Raw genomic sequence first — 17,091 nt, 5'->3', positions numbered from 1 at the left:
CTGACAAACGTAACAATAAATTGAAGTTATTGCTGATTATTTGCAACATGTGCTGTTATGGCATGTTTTAATAATAAATTGAATTACCAGTGTATTGATATTATTTGCTGACGAGTGCGGAATCGATGTTAGGCAAACAGCGAGCGAATAAGAGAACTCGTGTTTGTTTCGTTTTAAAAATAAAGCCATCGTTAAGAGCGTGTAACTTTTAAAACAACTATTAACGAAGTTATGATCCACCATCGGAACTCTGAAAGTTGAACGTGCAATCAGCTTCTACTCATCTACGTGTATCGAGTACTAAAGTTTTAGTACAATGCTATTATCGAATGAAGGCTGCTATTCACAAACAATTTAAAAAACTGACAATATGTTGTAACGAACAAAGAAGGAGAAAATTGATTTCGTCAAACTAGTTCAACGTTTATGTAAAAATACCTGTTTTTCAATATTGAAGCGATTGTGTAAGCACAGTCCGCTAGGAACAATAACGTTAAGCTAAATAGTCACCGTTGTCCGTTTGAAGTATTAATTTGGCTTGGATTATGACCGGATGAGAATATTCATGTTTGCAATGTGATAATTTTGCAACATAATCGAAATGATGCAGATTTGTACAGGGAATAAATAATATTCAGATTAATAATTTCTAAACACTAGAGCACATATTACTAATACAAACGTTTATCATGTGTATTTTTAACTGATAAACTAGTCATACTACTTAATAACCACAGTGCAATTTTGGTGGATGCGCCGGGCGAAATAAATTCCAACCAATTGCCATTGTTCAAAAATCGTTTATTCCGTAATACTGCATATTGCGGCAAATAATTATTTTATTAATAAAACAAACTGGGCGTTTACTTATTCATCAACGCATTAAACAATTTAATTTTTTGGAAATACAAATAATTTGTTTATTTAATTCATTAACGTGACTTTGTATTTGGTCCGACATTGTTGAACAAAATTCTTTTAAATTTCACATATCCGGGAAACTTTTTAATGGAAAGTTATTAAAGTTTCATATTGTCCAATATTTGACGTTTGACTTTATAAAGTTATTAACGTTAGACAAAGTTTGAAAACTAAACCTAAAATAATATGATTACAGAATGGTTGCTTTCATCTTTTATTACCAACAGCAACTCCGTTATGAGTCTAAAATGTTGGCGTAATTGTTTTCTCGCACCGATCGCAAATTGTGTTTCCAATATAAGATTGTCAGATAACCTTTAGGCTGGTTTGTTGTTAGTTTTAACACGATCTTTGTTGCCTGTTGCATAAACATGTTACGTTGTTTCAGAACTGTAGAATTTAATTTACTACTCAAAATAACGTAACTATACTCATTTAAGTAAATTAACGAAATGGACAAGTCTGATGAAATGGGGGTCTTTGTGTTGAATTATTACGTAGCTATTAATCGAGCGTGGGCTCCTAGTGACAATTCAAGATCCCAAGGGCTACATGCATAGATTTTCAGGTAGTTTGCACTGAAAGGGGCCAAACAATCCTGTCGTCCAAATTATGTTTTATTTTTTATTTCGCAGCGAATTTCAAAGGGAAAACTTTAACTGGCGTAAAGTAGGTCATACAGACGCTCAATCAGCGAGTCCACAGTGGACAAAGGAAAATGGTAGTGATTACTGAACGTTCTAGTAAAGCCAATTAAAAATCTTTGACATTTGATTTGGGAAAAAATAAATTAAATTGTTTGTAGTTTTCGCATTTTGCGCTAGCATGAACAGGTCAAGGACTCCGTCTTGTTTCATTTATCTCTCGGGATGAAAAATCGCAATATGTGCCAACAGCCGGACGAATGTTTTGAGCAGTTGCCACAAAAATGGGTTCGTTCCGCGGTTGTTGAATAGCTTTGAAACTTGGTGTTGAGTGGTGTTCGCAATCTTCAAAATTACAAGTGGCTTAGTAAAATGCAATGTTAAGCAGCGTCTACTTGAAACGAAAAATGTGATGGAGAGATTAAGCGAGACAAGTCCCCTCAAAGCGAAAAAGTTGAGCAAATTTTGTGTACATAGTAAATTGTTGCTCATGCGTTGGCTCTATTCCAGTTGTAAGTAAGGAATTTCCTTAAACGACCCGTGCCATATCGTTTATTTTGATCATAGCTTCAAGTGTGGTCCATTTTATTAAAAGTCTTTTAACCCTTGCGAGTTCGTCGACAACTCATCTTTTGTATAAATGTCGGATTATTGATTTAGGACTGATGTATTTATTTTTCTGCTTTCAAACCGCCGGCAATTGTTAAGTACGGATTACGTATTTCATCCCATGGGGAATTATTTATTTTCGCAGGGTGCTTTTTTAATCCGTCTTTCAGATGAAACTTTGCCTGGAATTAAGTCTTTGCAAAGAAACAAATTTACCGAGATCGGTAACTTTTTAATACCGTTGGCGACGACTTATGAGATATGGAGTAACCCAAAGAAAATGTATTTGTTTTAAGCGAATGGGGCGAGCATCTGTGTGCAAAACGAAAATCTTTTGAAGTCGTTTTTGAACCCGTAAAGGAGCGAGTCAGTATGTTTTGTTATGTGAATGAATCATTCCAATTATACAAGGTACTCAGTAAATCCTTATACGTACAATGCAAAAAAGAAAGTGCTCCATGGAAACGATTTCATTGTATCCAGACAAAGAGAAGTTCCGGAATTACGCGGGATTTTGCGACATTAGCCTACGAAATGAGATGCAAACTTCCAGTTCGTATTGTCTTTACTTATTCTCTACACTGTAAAAGTCCTTATTTGTTCGAAAAGTTATTACCAAAATGGGGTTTTCCTCCGAACAGCCTTATTAGGACTACTTTCAGTTCGAAGCCGACAACTCAGAAAGCGATAAATGCGAAACCACTATATTTTTACTTTGTTGCAAACTTCAATCTGGCAAATAATTTTCAACTCTGACGTCTTTTTATAACAGTTCCCGATGCAAATGTATTTTTTCCGCCAGGAAATACTTTTTCATGGCGACATCAAGGCTTAAACGCGGTTTCTGATGTGACGCAAGTTCTGTATTGTGGGAACGTGATAGATTATCCACATCAACTTTACTGTAAAAATGCTTTAAATGCCTTAACAAGCGTGACTGATGATTAACCGTAAAGACTTGCGTCAACATCGATCATTGCGAATGTGGATAAGGTTTATATCTGACATTATGTGAAAAATTGAAGGGAACTCAACACACGTTAAAACAGCCACACACACGCATTCATTATTTCGTCAACAATTTTTTTCGTCGCCTAAATAGCCACAATATAATTTCTATATCTAGTTTGAAGCTCGATGTGCCGCCAATGTAGTAGAGTTTTTATTTAAAAAATAACAGACTTGCGTCAATTACAGCCCATTTGTGAGCATTGCAACAATTTTATTTAAATTGTTTTGTGTCTATCATAAGGCCAAATAATAATTTATTTTAGGGTTATATACCTTTGTACCTGATTCTGAGTTTTATTTTAGCACACTAGTGCTACAATTATTGACACTAGGTAGATAAAATCAATTACCTGACAGTTCTCTCATTAAAAATAAATGCCTCATTTTGATGATTTATTTGTAGAAACTTCAATTACTACAACGTTTGCTTGTATTCGCTTAAAGAACTTTTTCGTTGACCGTTTATTAATTTTGATATTAATGAATTATTTTATTGAAAAAAGGATGTATAAACAATCAGTTATTCTCATACAAATAAAAAAAAACAATGACGACTAACATACACTTTAATAATTATTTTTCGTTATTTATAATAATATTATTAATATTAAAATTTTCCAAATTTAAGAATGGAAAGTGTTGAAAAATTTAGAAATGGTCTACCTCAAGGACAAACAAAGGATGAAGGCCTCATCTTTATCGATGCGATGAAAAAATAAAATGGGTTTTGATTTGAAATTAATTTCTAATTTTGTCACAAAAAAAAGACTACGTTTAAAAAAAAAATATTGTAATAAACTCGTGCATTAATGGTCGATTAATAAACTCAACTATTAAAGGCACTCACTCGCTATCTCTCGTTCGTGCTCTAAACAGTTTTGTTAGTTAATTGCCTTCATAACAAACTAGTTAATTAAATAACTATTAACATGCTTAAGGGTGGATTTTTCAATAATTATAATAATAATTACTATGGTTACAATTGTTACAAACATGTATTTTTCAAAATTTATTCTCAGGACAATTGTAAAATCCACCCTAAATTTATTACTAGTTTATTTACATTAATTTTCATACGATATAAGAAATGAATGGGTAATTTTTAGTTTGATTACACGCAGCAAATTAGATTGTTGATGAAAACACTCACTTGGAGCAATGTGCACATGAAAAAACCTTTTAGCTGCGCTTTTAGCCTTTTGAACGAGTATGAATTTAATTTAGTCACACAACTAGTTCTTAAATTACAAGCAACGCTGTTTCCGGTAAAAACTTTAATTGATAGACCTAATTACTTTGAATTTTTAATAAAACTGGTAGCTAGTCTAATTAAAAAGTTTACGATGCAATACTGTTGCCGGGTTTTGTTCGACCGCAGCAGAACATGCCACACAGTGCAAACAGCAAGATCAACGTAAACTTTCCAACGTAATGTTTCAGTTTTGCAGCAGTGGTGGTCGACAGCGTATTTGAAACTTTACGTGCGGTAATATTCTTGCCTCCTCTCTGTCAACTTCGATTATTCAAGTTAAATTAAATATTAACACTGCTCTTAAATCGGGAATAACGCACAAACTGAAATTAATTGCTACTGCCTTCTTTATTGTCTAATTGATCAGTGGGATTCTGGATCAGGTCACACAGACCAGTGGTACATTTGATAAATTCTCCTACGTTAGTCCCTAACAAACCCAAGCCGTTGTGAAATATCACTTTCATCTTTGCGAGCAATGCGGGCAACTGCCGCTCCACCTCAGATTGTGCGTGTTGATAGCTTAAGAAAACGTCGTCGTACTGCCTTTTCAACTTATTCAAGTCCTCCCAGCTGAAATCGATGATTTCTAGCAATATTTTGAAATTCTTCGTGGCTATGTCGTAGTTCCTCTTACAGCGCTCGAATTCGTCCCAGCTGGTCTGCACCTCGCTGTTGTGGATCAGCTCCAGGACTTGTTCCTCGAAACGGTCGTTTTCGATTTCGTGAAAAACTTCGCTACTTCCTCCTCTCAAATTCACCACCACGTCTGCCATTTCTTTCGTGGCTTTGGCCGTGAGCTTGACGCACGTGAAGTAGTGGTACATGCACTCCATGCTCTTTTTCAGCGCCTCATATTCGTCCCAGGTCGCTTTGTGCTTGGAATAGCAGCAGTTCTCTTCGATTTGCCACTTTGTTAGGGTTAAAGCCAAGTTAGTTTTTTCATTAGTGAGGCACTCGGGATCCGGTTCTTCAATCTCTTCGAACGTTTCGACACTAAAGCTCTCGTATTTAATTTCAAATCGGTTCTCAATTTCTTGTACGTTTTGCTGCTTTAATAATAAATTTAGCTCAAAAGGGGTCTTGTCGTGACTAGACATTTCGATCGATTGACGTCGGTTAACTATTTTTTTCCCAATTTGCCATATTCATTTCCGAGTTTAAATCCCGATAAAAATGAAGTGAGTGATGGCGAATTCGCTTGCAATAATACTTGCCGATTTATTCCGACGCGAGAAATTTAATGCCCCATAAAATTGATGTGTGGACATTTAAAAATACACCAACGCGTGCGTGAGAGTGTTACCGTCGCGTTCATTTGGTAATTATGGCTGAGGTCGCTGAGTAATTGTTAGAATCAATCAAGCGGCAGGAGAGAATTGCCAGGAGTCAGAATTCGCTAAATACACCTTTACCATATCACGCAAAACAATTTATTTGAGCGAACTGTTCTATGACTTTATCCAATTAGCGAATTTGTCGCGCGAATCGATAATTTGTTTGCAGTGGGTGAAAGAAATAACCTTTTTTTCCGAAAGTTTCATAGAGTCAAATTGTACAAAGCACTGGAAGTTCAAATTGGGTTTGGAGCGAATGCGCCTTAAAAATTAAATCAAATAAAAACTTCGACGGTGTGAGAAGCTGCAAAATTCCAAATAATCGTCACTCATCTGAGTGGAGTGTGTATCGAGCAGAATAGATAAAATGTTTTCAATTTAGAAGTAGCCTAACTTCTAAGCTCGGGGGCAGGAGATATGAATACTTATGTGCTCTCTGAATATCTTCCGCGAATGTGCATTAAAAAGTTAAATGGGTTTTGATTTCCATATTCGCAGCTGAAATGCAACTTTTTGTTACCTACGCTAAAAGCATGTTTGCAATAAAGGTGCCACATTTACCAGAGTGATCTGTCAAAAATATTATTCTAGATTGTTGCATACATGGGCCTGCACTTAATAAATTAATTTAATTTGAGATAATTTGGGTTTATTTTAAAAATAGAGTGAGTATAATGATGCTGGCGCCCCTTGGATGTGTGTTTATAAATACCGGCGCTGAATTGTTAATATTTGGAATTGAAATTGAAATATTTGTTTAGAATCGAATTTGTTTTGTTGTCTTTTAATTAATAACTTGGACGGGTCGGGCACAGCGCTTGCAATTTCCCGAAACAATAAAATCAGAGCTACATTAACATATTGTAACAAAACTGGTTCGTTATAATTATTGCCCAAATAACGAGCTGGTGAAGGCTTTATTTGCAGAAAATTTGAATAGGAACCCCACATTAGCATTTTTCGGCTATGCATAACGATGAGTCGTTCGAAGAGGCGTAAAAATCCCTTCGACAGTATAAAAACGTGAAAAATGAATCGTCGTTGCGTCTCCATTAATTTCTTTGCATTAAATGTCATCTCCTTGTTCTAAATTCATTTCCTTAATCTTTACGTTTCTTTGTAGAGATTAAACTATCATCTGCGAGATGTAAAATTTAAATGAATTTAACCGACGCCTAACGAATCTCGGAGATTCGAGTAAAAATGTAAGCTCGAACTTTCCCAATTTAAATTGCATCCGGCTCTAGTTGAGCTAGACGGACGAAGATTAAACGGGTTCTTACGTGCGCCCCTTTGCCAGCAGTCCACTCTCTGCACCCCAAACACGTACTCGTTTTATATTTTATATAAAGACGTCAAAACATTCATGCTGCTTTCACTGAAATATATTTGCTATTTCTTGTCTGATCAAACAGTGTATGCATGAGCTTTGTGTAAAAACTCCGCTGACCTTAATCTTTTTATTATTTTTTCCACGTATCACGTTTTGCCCTCCAAGCCTTAAATCATCGTTATTCTGCCTCTTAAAGATGCGCGATTGGATTATTTACAAGGTCGCGCCTGTTGACACAAGACCTTAATATTTAAGGCAAACATGGATTCGAGTCTTTGAAGTGTCGGAGAGAAACATTAATAAAGCGGGCTACTCGTAATATGTTTTATTGCGATGGGCTGCTCAGTTATATGGAAGTTAATTGAAAAAATTCATCTCTTCTTGATCTTGGAATTTGGGGAAGAAAGGATCCTTGGAATGAATAATGGAGAGTTATTAGGTTAAACTTCCCTTGATCATGGCTGAAATTTCGGCGCACATTTAGATAAAAATACGGCAGCTTGGGTCCAAGGCAATTTGTCTATGGTTATTGTAGGAATTAATAACGGAGATATGCAGCTGCCGTGCCGGATAAATACGAATATTTTTATGTATATGAGACCTGGGGGAGTTCCTGCTTGACACACTGCCATACTAGAGATAAAGAGGCCACTATTTAGCCCTAAATGCCGCGATATTAAAGCGCGAAGCTCCAGAAAATTGTCCGTACTTATTACTTTACCTTATTACCGGCTACTTGGGCCCCCCTTAGCCGCAATAAAATTAATTAAACCGCCCCGACTTAAATTAAAAACAGTTTCACTCCGCCGAACGAACAATGTACTGCTCCATAAATTCTCGTCCTCGGCTGGAGAACGTGTGTTACGCATATTATGACAGTGTGGTGTCGGAATTTAGGAACTTCCGCCAATATTCGGCTTTGTCTCTGGAATTATCCTCTTGTCTTCCTCAAGGACTGCAGCAGCTAGTCAATATTTCTCGAGTGTTTGCTCACTTATACTTCAGAATTTTCTTACCATCAACAAGTCCCTTGCCTTCTAATATGTTTGTTTTTGTGTGTTTGATTTCATACTTACTTATTTCCATTGAAGTGGCTAGCAGAATTGGGGGAATCCATAGCAGCAGGAGGAGACGCCAGTAATCGGCCAACATGGCGGCGGCCTGAAAACAACAAAATCATTAGTAAATTACGCCAAAATACGGAAACATTGTTTGCGGTCATTATTAAATATAGATTTTACAATTTTAACATCCCTGTGCTAAGTGGATTAAATTGTTTTGTGTATAGCGAGTATTTACATAAGTAGATTAAGGTTAATAACAGAGTTCTTGAAATAATTTAATGATACTCGTACTTTCCCTGTTATTAATTATTATTGGAAGTGGTTGCGTGCCAGTTATAAATCTTTAAGTACATTTTTCCTAATAGCGCCGCCATAATATTGGATATAAATATTGAAGTGGTCGTAAAGTGACAGCAACATAGGCTTTTGTGTCCATATTAATTTATTAATCGGATTATTGATTAATTGATCAGCGAAATATAAAAGCTATTTAATAAACTGGTTGTAATTAAAGTACTCAATAGTCACAAGCAATGGCAAGTAGTGCTTTCAAAATCACTGAAAGCTTGTATACAATATTTGGGATTATTACTTTGAAATTGTGGGAAGACCGGAAATACAACGTCAGTCTTGATTTTTTAATGTTACAATTTACTTTTTCAAGCATAACTGATTTCTTATGTTTTTTAATAATTTTTAGAGAAAAAAGGATAATTAATCTGTGGTAATAGTTACAATAGTTCTTTGGGTTTTGTGAAGTTTACCATTACATACTGATGGTACCTAAGAGAATCATATGTTCAATAATCATTAAGCATTACATGTGAGGGTCACATAAACTAAAATTGAATTTCGTTGTTCAAATAAATGGGTGATTGTGGACTATTTTGCACATGGTGCTAACAGTGTTCAATATTCATGACATAACTTGCTTCCAGCTTTCCCTGTATGAGAAAGTTTGCAATTTAAATGTTTTTACATCGTTTGCAGTTTAGTTTTTGATGACACTGCTATAGTTCGCAGAACTACCTCCAGGTTTTTAGTTTATTACTTTCGTTAAGCACTCAGCACTCAATCAAATAATTTTTTCAAATAGTGGAAAATGTAAAAACTTGCCTGACGTCTGTAACGTTAGATTAAATTTGGATAATGAGAATTACTTTAGTAATAGCTTTGACGATAAAAGTTTATTTGCACGTTTTACGATTAGAATAAACCGTGTAACAATGAAATTTAATTACAATATTAGTTTTATGATTCCCGCTTTCGTCTTTTTAATAATGAGTGTCATTGTTTCCTTAAATGCAATTAGGTAAAAGTCGCATCGACATTACGAAAGTTTTCTTTTAAAATTTTCCCTCATTAAGTTTTATTTTACTAACACGTAATGGTTCGACAATTTAACTTTCGCTGTATAGTCGTCGACGAAGCTTTACAAAATGTGTTGTCGAGCACCAGAAATGTTTGCCTTGTAGTGTTGATTACGCTAGAGCCTACGGCAATAATATGAATGGCGGTTTGTGAAGCTAACTTGCGGTTTTTCACCTCAAGAGGAACAGCTGACGAGGGTCCAACTTTCTGAAAGCTATTTACAGTAAATAGCAGTTCGTTATGATTATGGAGGTTTCTGAGCCAAAAATTGCCTCACCGAGTACCTATTGTCTGTTATATCGCAACTATTTTGCGACAACGCTAGCTAGCACAAATGGTGGAGGCGCCGGGCTAGAGCGGTTTGGACCCAACACGTTAATTATTTACCTTTTTGTAACTCCTGTCAATAGGACATAATGTTGCAATAAATTAGAAGCCCAGTGCGTAATTATTTATCAAGTACATGTAAATGATGTTTCTGTAGTTGTGTCCATCTAGGACAACAGGGTGGAAGGTGATAAATGGCCGATGTCAGTTTGAACACGTGATGGATGATTATATAAATTAATGGCTTAATAAACAAACAACAATATGAAAACTCACTTTGTTGTAATAATTACGTGCATATTTTATTCCATCACTGCAGCTCTGAGTATTGGAACAAAAAGAAAATTGTGTCTTTAATAAAAAATTATGACAGTGGTACAAAGCCGTACGTGACAAATTGTTTCTTGATTTTAAGCCGTGTGAGTGTAATTTTAGTGAAAATCTCTCAACCGCCAGGTTGGTAACGAGCAATTCTCGTTAAATTCTGAAATAATGCCGGGTCTGTTGGCGTCGGCTATTTTTGATAATGAAGCGAATATTGAATCATATCCTATGCATTATGCATCAATACCTTCCATTATCCGGGCTCGCATCGAAAACAAATAGAAGAATCGAAGCCCGCCTAATGGTCGGTTGCTATTACATTTTAACCTGTGGTTCGGCCGTTTTTCAAGACCGGAACGCGATCATAATGAGGATAATTGCGATCCGAATTGGCATTAGCAGTCACGGCTATTTCCCCGCTGGTGTTTCATATCTCGTCAACCAGTTTTCGGCAAAAGAGATGGAGGTAGTCGTGCCAGATACATAATGCATAAAGTAATCGGACCAATAGAGCGTGAACTGATATGCAGATGGTGCTGCTGCTGCGTTATGGATAGAACTTGACTATTTCGTTTTTAGCGAAACATTCCCCCTTTGCTAAATTTTGTTTTAGTTTTGCACTTTGAAAACGCAATCAATACCGTGACTTTTTGTTTTGACTGCTTGATAAATTATTCATTGGCTGTATGGCGGAGCGGTGAGGTATTGTAAAGGTAGGAGCTATAAAAAATAATTCGATAAGCTCAGGACGAGTCCTACAGACGTTTTCAGGTTAATCTACTTAATGGCTAAACGACTCCGAAACTGCCTACAATCTGCATTAATTTAATTTCGCTTCAAATCTAGCCTTTGCTTCTGCTTTAGATATTTTGTTTTCGTTGGCATTTAAAAACCGATAAAGTTGTTGAGTTCGTTAAATTGCCAAACAAACAGTTTGACGATTTGGTTGCTGTAACTATACATACAGATTAATTAAAGTGTTTACACATTATTTTATGCAAGTTTAATTGCAATGTGGCGCTGTTATAGTCGCAAATCAAATTAGGTTGATCTAATCGGTGCATGATTGTAACAGACGTAATAATCAGATTGGGGTTCAATATTCTGTGTTGGCCAACCCAGAAAGTCTTGCCAGTTTTGGCAATTTCGTTTCACTGGTTATCAGCAAGTGCAGTGGAAATGGAACGCTTGTGCATAAATTTAATGCAAATTCACACATAACTCTACTGATAAAATAGTTTACATTTTAACAAAAAAGTGAAATTATAATTGAGATATAAGGTGGCGCATTAGTAGCCCTGACCTGAAAAGTGGTAGAAAATTCTGATTTAGATCGGCGATATGGTAATATTTTAAAATTGAACTAATAAAAACGTAGCTTTAAAAATTCATGTCTCTGAAAACTGAAAATTATTGTCTAGCTAACGTTGGCTTTTATTTCTGCATATTTGGAATAAAAAGCCAAAACGAATTAATTATAGATTTTTTTATTGTGTTAATAAGTATTTGTTGATCAAGCTTGAAACTGCAAAGTTTTCGCTGAAACTGAGTTACGGTTTTTGTTTCGATCCTGTGAAGTCTAGGATTATCAGTGGCTTAATAAAATTCTCAACTCATTATATCTGACGTTATCTTATTGCCAGTAATTTGATTCAATTAGTTTAGAAGTTTGTTAGGTTTAACACTGATTGGTAGCTACAGACTAATGACTTGTCTGTTATTACGCGAGCAGAAATTCCCAGGTTGAGGTAACGCAATTTTTCCCTAATCTGTTAAATGTATTGACGTGAGGGTATTTAGACTGATGGTTGATAAAGTAAATAAGGAATTCAAGTAAACTTTAGCGCGAGCGATAAAAATCCACTCGAACAAGGTTTTAATGGTCGGAAAAAGATAATTCTTGTCGTTGTGTTTAAACAGCATGTCGGCAATTGTGGCAGTAACTAAACAGTAATGTCCACAATGGCGTGACAAGGTATACCATTGCGATGTCGTGTCACTACATACATAGATCCACTCCAGTGATTGGTCACGTTACTTGGCCAGCTGTAACACCTTATCGAAAAAGCGAACGCAGCGGACCAGAAGCAGAGATGAGTGCAACATTTTTCAATTTTTATGTCTCGCAAAACTGGGAAAAAGAAAATATTGGTTTGGTCGACAGATAAAAGCAACATAATAGATGAAATTTAATATCAGAAATAAATCCGATTATAGCCGGGCCAGTAATCGTAAGCTGGTCGTGACTTTCTTCATTGCTTTAGGATCAAACATTCATGATATATACTGCAATAAAAGCGACTTTTGCGAAATAAACAATCTGTACATGATTTACTTTTTGATAGGCTCACAACAGCTTGTTTTGTGCTACTCATCGAGATCGATAATCTAATAGGGGGAGTGTCGCGAAATTAGCACGAACAAATTGTCCAATCTGTTGCTGGACGAACGGTGACACATTTCACCTGCGGGTGGTGGGCAACATATCACAAAATGACTGATTAGGGACTGAATTATTTAGCTGGAAATATGCTCCTTGGATCGTCGACTGGAAGCGAAGAGCGTGAATGCGGGAATAATTTATGAGACGTGGATTTTTATGTAAATGATCTCTTTTGTTATATGTTCTGCATTTAATTGTTCCAACTTTCTAGGATCAAGGTAAGGCTTCCTCTGCACGTTTTGCTTATGACGCTGCAGGATTATTAGGCGACAAATTATGGCCGTCATAAGAAAAGTAACTGCAAGTCATTGTTAGAGTTAACGCACATGTGATGCCAGTTCAGCTTTTATGTATAATAGCTAAAGCCGAATATTAATGCAAATCCGCACTGATGCCTGCCGTCAAATAATAAACAGCAATAATATGGCCGTATTAGTGCTTAATTGCAGTTCCAGAATTAGACAATTGCTCTTGAGTAGATTACGTATTCAAATCAAAATTTCGTCCAAGGAGGAAAACAGCAATTTGCTATTTGTTCCAGCCGAAGGTCATGACTCCTGTCACCCGTGCTGTTAATAATTTGCAGAAGTTTTTCTCCCTGCAGTTGCAAAATTTATGTAACTTTGATGATAAGGGTAACACGAGTAGAATTCATAATTTAAGCTTTCGATATGATCGTGGTAAAAGATTCACAGCTTTTTTTGGAAATGATGGATGAGAAGTTGAATTTGTAAAGCATTTTAGCAATTCAGCCATCAATTTCAGGTTTTGAAAGGCTAAAAGCACAAAAAATGTTGCATTATAACGTCCAAGCAGAAATAGTAAGGAACGTTCATGCGAGTTTACGCATTTTATTTTTTGATTTATTTAATTCTCTTTCCACAAACGAATGATAATTTCGTACACGGGATTGTGGAAACTTTTGCATTTTTATTGAAAGGAAGACCGTAATGAATGTCTTTGGCCAGGGCACATTTGTCACAAGATGATACGTCATCAATCTTTTATGCGTTGACGGTCTCGTATTAATTAATCACCAAGTTTTGTGTGTAATTAGTTCCTCCATTGATTAAAATTCATCTTTTGGAAGTGGGTATTGATTTTCGTATTTTTATTTGTGGGAAAAAGTGGCCGAATTAATTTTTAATGTTTTCGGGAGATAAGCTGAAACCACAGTGAGTTGCGAATTTGAAATCGATAGGAATAAAGCTGCTCCCTCTAGGGACATACACTGGAATTGAATTGAAATTTCTAGGGAAAAGTTTTTTGTTGTTCTACGGTTACAGAACGTTACAGCGCTAACGCTTTATTTCAATTAAACTTACGAATTCATAAATCAATTTATTGCAATTTTATATTTACCCGACCCACTTTGAAAATTCAACTCGGAGGAATTTGAATTATAAATTTCATTTCGAATCTTAAATCTCAGATTATAAATCCATCACGGGATGATTAATCCATATAAATATTTTTCTCCAACTCGGCGAACTTCTGCCAAGCGAAAACTTTTGCCGGTTGGTAATTTCACACATTGCCGATGCTAAATTAAGGGATTTTTATTACTTAGGCGAAACATTTGCAATTTTGGGAGATTTGTTCCGGACAATAAAGCTCGTATTTATCTCCTTGACTGTGATGATACATAAACTGCCTTTGGCAGATGCACCTGAGCATTGATATATTGAATGATTCTCTAAGAGTAATTATTGGAATAATGTACACGACTTGACATATTGCATGCTGTGAACATTTTTCATTTCCGTTTATTGGCTCGAAACGTGAATATTTTAATTTTGCATAATAACTTCGAGTTATAAATTCCGCAGTTATTGATTCTTTGGAATTGCTTCCATTATTTTTGACATAATTGAATTCTTGTAAAAGACCAGAGATGAAAGAAATTAATAATTACAGAGCAAATAGGAATTTTGAAAATCTACAATGGCAGGCAGGAAGTGAATACTTGCGATCATTAGAGTACGGGTGAAACAATGATGAAATAATTGGGCAAAATCAAAAGTGCGATAATTAGTTAAATTGCCCCCAAAATTGGATTTTGGTGCCTAATTTAATAAATATTTCAAATTAATTGAGGTGCACCGGACACAAAGCGTTATAACTTGGTAATTGAAAACCAATTTGTGTTAGAGTAATTTTGTTTTAATTTTATAGGTCAGCTTTTATTCGTAGCTTAATTTTTTCGGTACTAGATTATAAGACAAATACTGAGTAAAGTGAAATATGCGATGATGAAGCAGTTTATGGGAGCAAGAAATCGATGAAGTGATGAAGACCTGTTCTTGGTAATAAAACAATTTCCTTTGTGGTCACGATCCCTTTCGTGAGATTAATGAGTGTTGAGTCGCATTAGAAAGAAGGTGAGAGCGCCTGAAATTAGAAATCCAGCGTCATCAGCACTTATCAGTCCATCTTTTCCGAACTAGCGGTCGATTTGGAAGCGGTTCAAGTAAACCTTTATTGAGTGAATTGGCACCTAGTTCGGGTACGGGCAGATAATATACGTATCCTCGGTGTATAATTGGCCCAAAAGGGCGTTGCCGCGCGATCGTGTTCGATTCCCGTCTTCCGACAGTCGGATATCCTGGGAGTTCATTGTGTTCCTCCCAGCCCCCGTCCTAGGCTTCTCTTCGCGCTAATTTCCTCGGCCATTATGCAAATCTCCCTGCAGATAGCTACTTATAACGAGTTAATTGGCGCAGCCCCGATCAAAACAAAAAGAGCCACCCCTCTATGAATATTTTGATACCCTTTAGGTGGAAACTCTAACTGGATCGGGAGAATTTTTGCAGCGCGAATCGCTTTGTATCGAACGCACGCAATTTTACGAGCGTTGTGAAATGTCAGAGTAATGTATTCACAGTTTCAATGAAACGATCCATAATCTCAATGCCAGATTATCGGATTGTGTTCGGGAAAAATTCAAGTGTGTAATTAACGGCTGAATTGAATTTACTTTTTACTTCTGAATGAAACATGCAATGTTTGTATTACGATTTAATTACATCTTTTCGCAAGGAATTCCATGCTATCTAAACGTCGCCATCTCGTATACGTAAGTAACTTGTCAAAACGACACATTTTAAAACGGCGAGACGGCGCTTGCGAAATTATAGTTCTCCTGAAGGTTGACAAAGTTCAGATTAAATTTTTTAATCCCGTTAACCTTCGAGCAAACGCTTTGTCCACGAAAATACAACGGGTAGGAGGTGAATGAAACTATGGAAAATTCTGATGTGAATGAACAATTTGCTCCGAAATATTCATAATATTGTCCGAGGAAACGTGGTACACCACACTTATCGGAATGTTGGGTCAAATAAAACACAGTCCCTTTCTGAGAAAATAAAAATCTAGGTTTGCTGAGTGATATTGTTTATTTTTAATTTATTTTTTCCATGCACAAAAGTTTTTACCGTTCAGTAAACACAAGTATGTATAGGTGAAAGTTCAAATGAAACACAAATACAAATTTTGTTAATACTCCTACATTTTCCTGAGTTTTTATAATCCCCTACCACATTTTAAACTCGGTAAACATATTGATTACCCCATATACACACTCGCATCTAGCAGTAAAAATTAGCTGTTACATTTTACGACGCTTAATATATTATTAAAATGCACGTATTTATCATATGCAAAACCAAATAAAGATCTTTCGTGGAAATAAGAGGAGTCGTAAAGCTTTAATAAAACTAGGAATAAATTAGCATATGAGCAGACGTAATTTCTCAAGCCTGGAACGTTACTATTTTATTTATTTCAAACATGAATCAATTGAGTTGATAGAGTGCCTACCGAAAATTTATTGTTTACCTATTACCTACTACAAGTGAAAGTGACTAATGCCACGTAATTCGGTAAAGTAATTAAGTTAGAAGCTGATACCAAATGCTTCTTGGTTTATTTAGTGTAATTAATACACCTGTCATGTCACAAATTAAGTTTTGAAATTAGTGGGATTTAGCAAAGCTGTGCAGGTTGTACACAGTGCCAAATTGAAGTTTATTTCAAGAGAGACTAATCTTTATAGCCGGCCGTTCAGCATACACAAGAATCCTCGATTTTGTGCGGACTTTGTGTTAAATCCCAACATTCAAATATGAGTCGACTGCGTTTATGTTTAAAAGAATTTTACACTTTTTAATTGGATGGATGTGAAATGGATTTAAAACTAAAAATTGTGCAATTGTGTTAAATGAAATTATCAAATTCAGCTTGAACAGTTGTGTTTATTTTTGGGCGCATTGTTATTATTTCGAAATTATTAAATGACATATCATGCAAAAATCACATATTGTTTGTTTTGCGATTTACGTAAAAATATTACATGTTTTTCTTTATTTTCTTACAATAATGGAACATGGTGTAACCTGGAAACAACTTTGTTAGGTCTAATTCCTCCTCTGTGGTGAAGCACAAACAAAAACA

At 35.7% G+C, this 17,091-nt stretch overlaps 1 protein-coding gene across 5 annotated transcripts in view; it reads right to left on the bottom strand.

Annotated features, from left to right (window-relative positions):
* Nucleotides 1–17,091, bottom strand: part of LOC103312836 (hemicentin-2) — a 159,429-nt gene that overhangs the window by 38,524 nt on the left and 103,814 nt on the right. For all 5 annotated transcript variants that reach the window (XM_015981523.2, XM_015981525.2, XM_015981522.2 and 2 more), the window contains one exon: nucleotides 8,184–8,268. In XM_015981523.2, coding sequence (XP_015837009.1) covers nucleotides 8,184–8,259 — 76 coding nt within the window. In that variant the 5' untranslated portion in view covers nucleotides 8,260–8,268. The remainder of the gene's footprint in view (nucleotides 1–8,183; nucleotides 8,269–17,091) is intronic.

The sequence above is a fragment of the Tribolium castaneum genome, chromosome 3 (genome assembly GCF_031307605.1).
Source record: "Tribolium castaneum strain GA2 chromosome 3, icTriCast1.1, whole genome shotgun sequence".
NCBI classification, from domain to species: domain Eukaryota; kingdom Metazoa; phylum Arthropoda; class Insecta; order Coleoptera; family Tenebrionidae; genus Tribolium; species Tribolium castaneum.
Note: the sequence above shows the minus strand (reverse complement) of the source record. Positions and strands in the feature narration are given on the sequence as shown.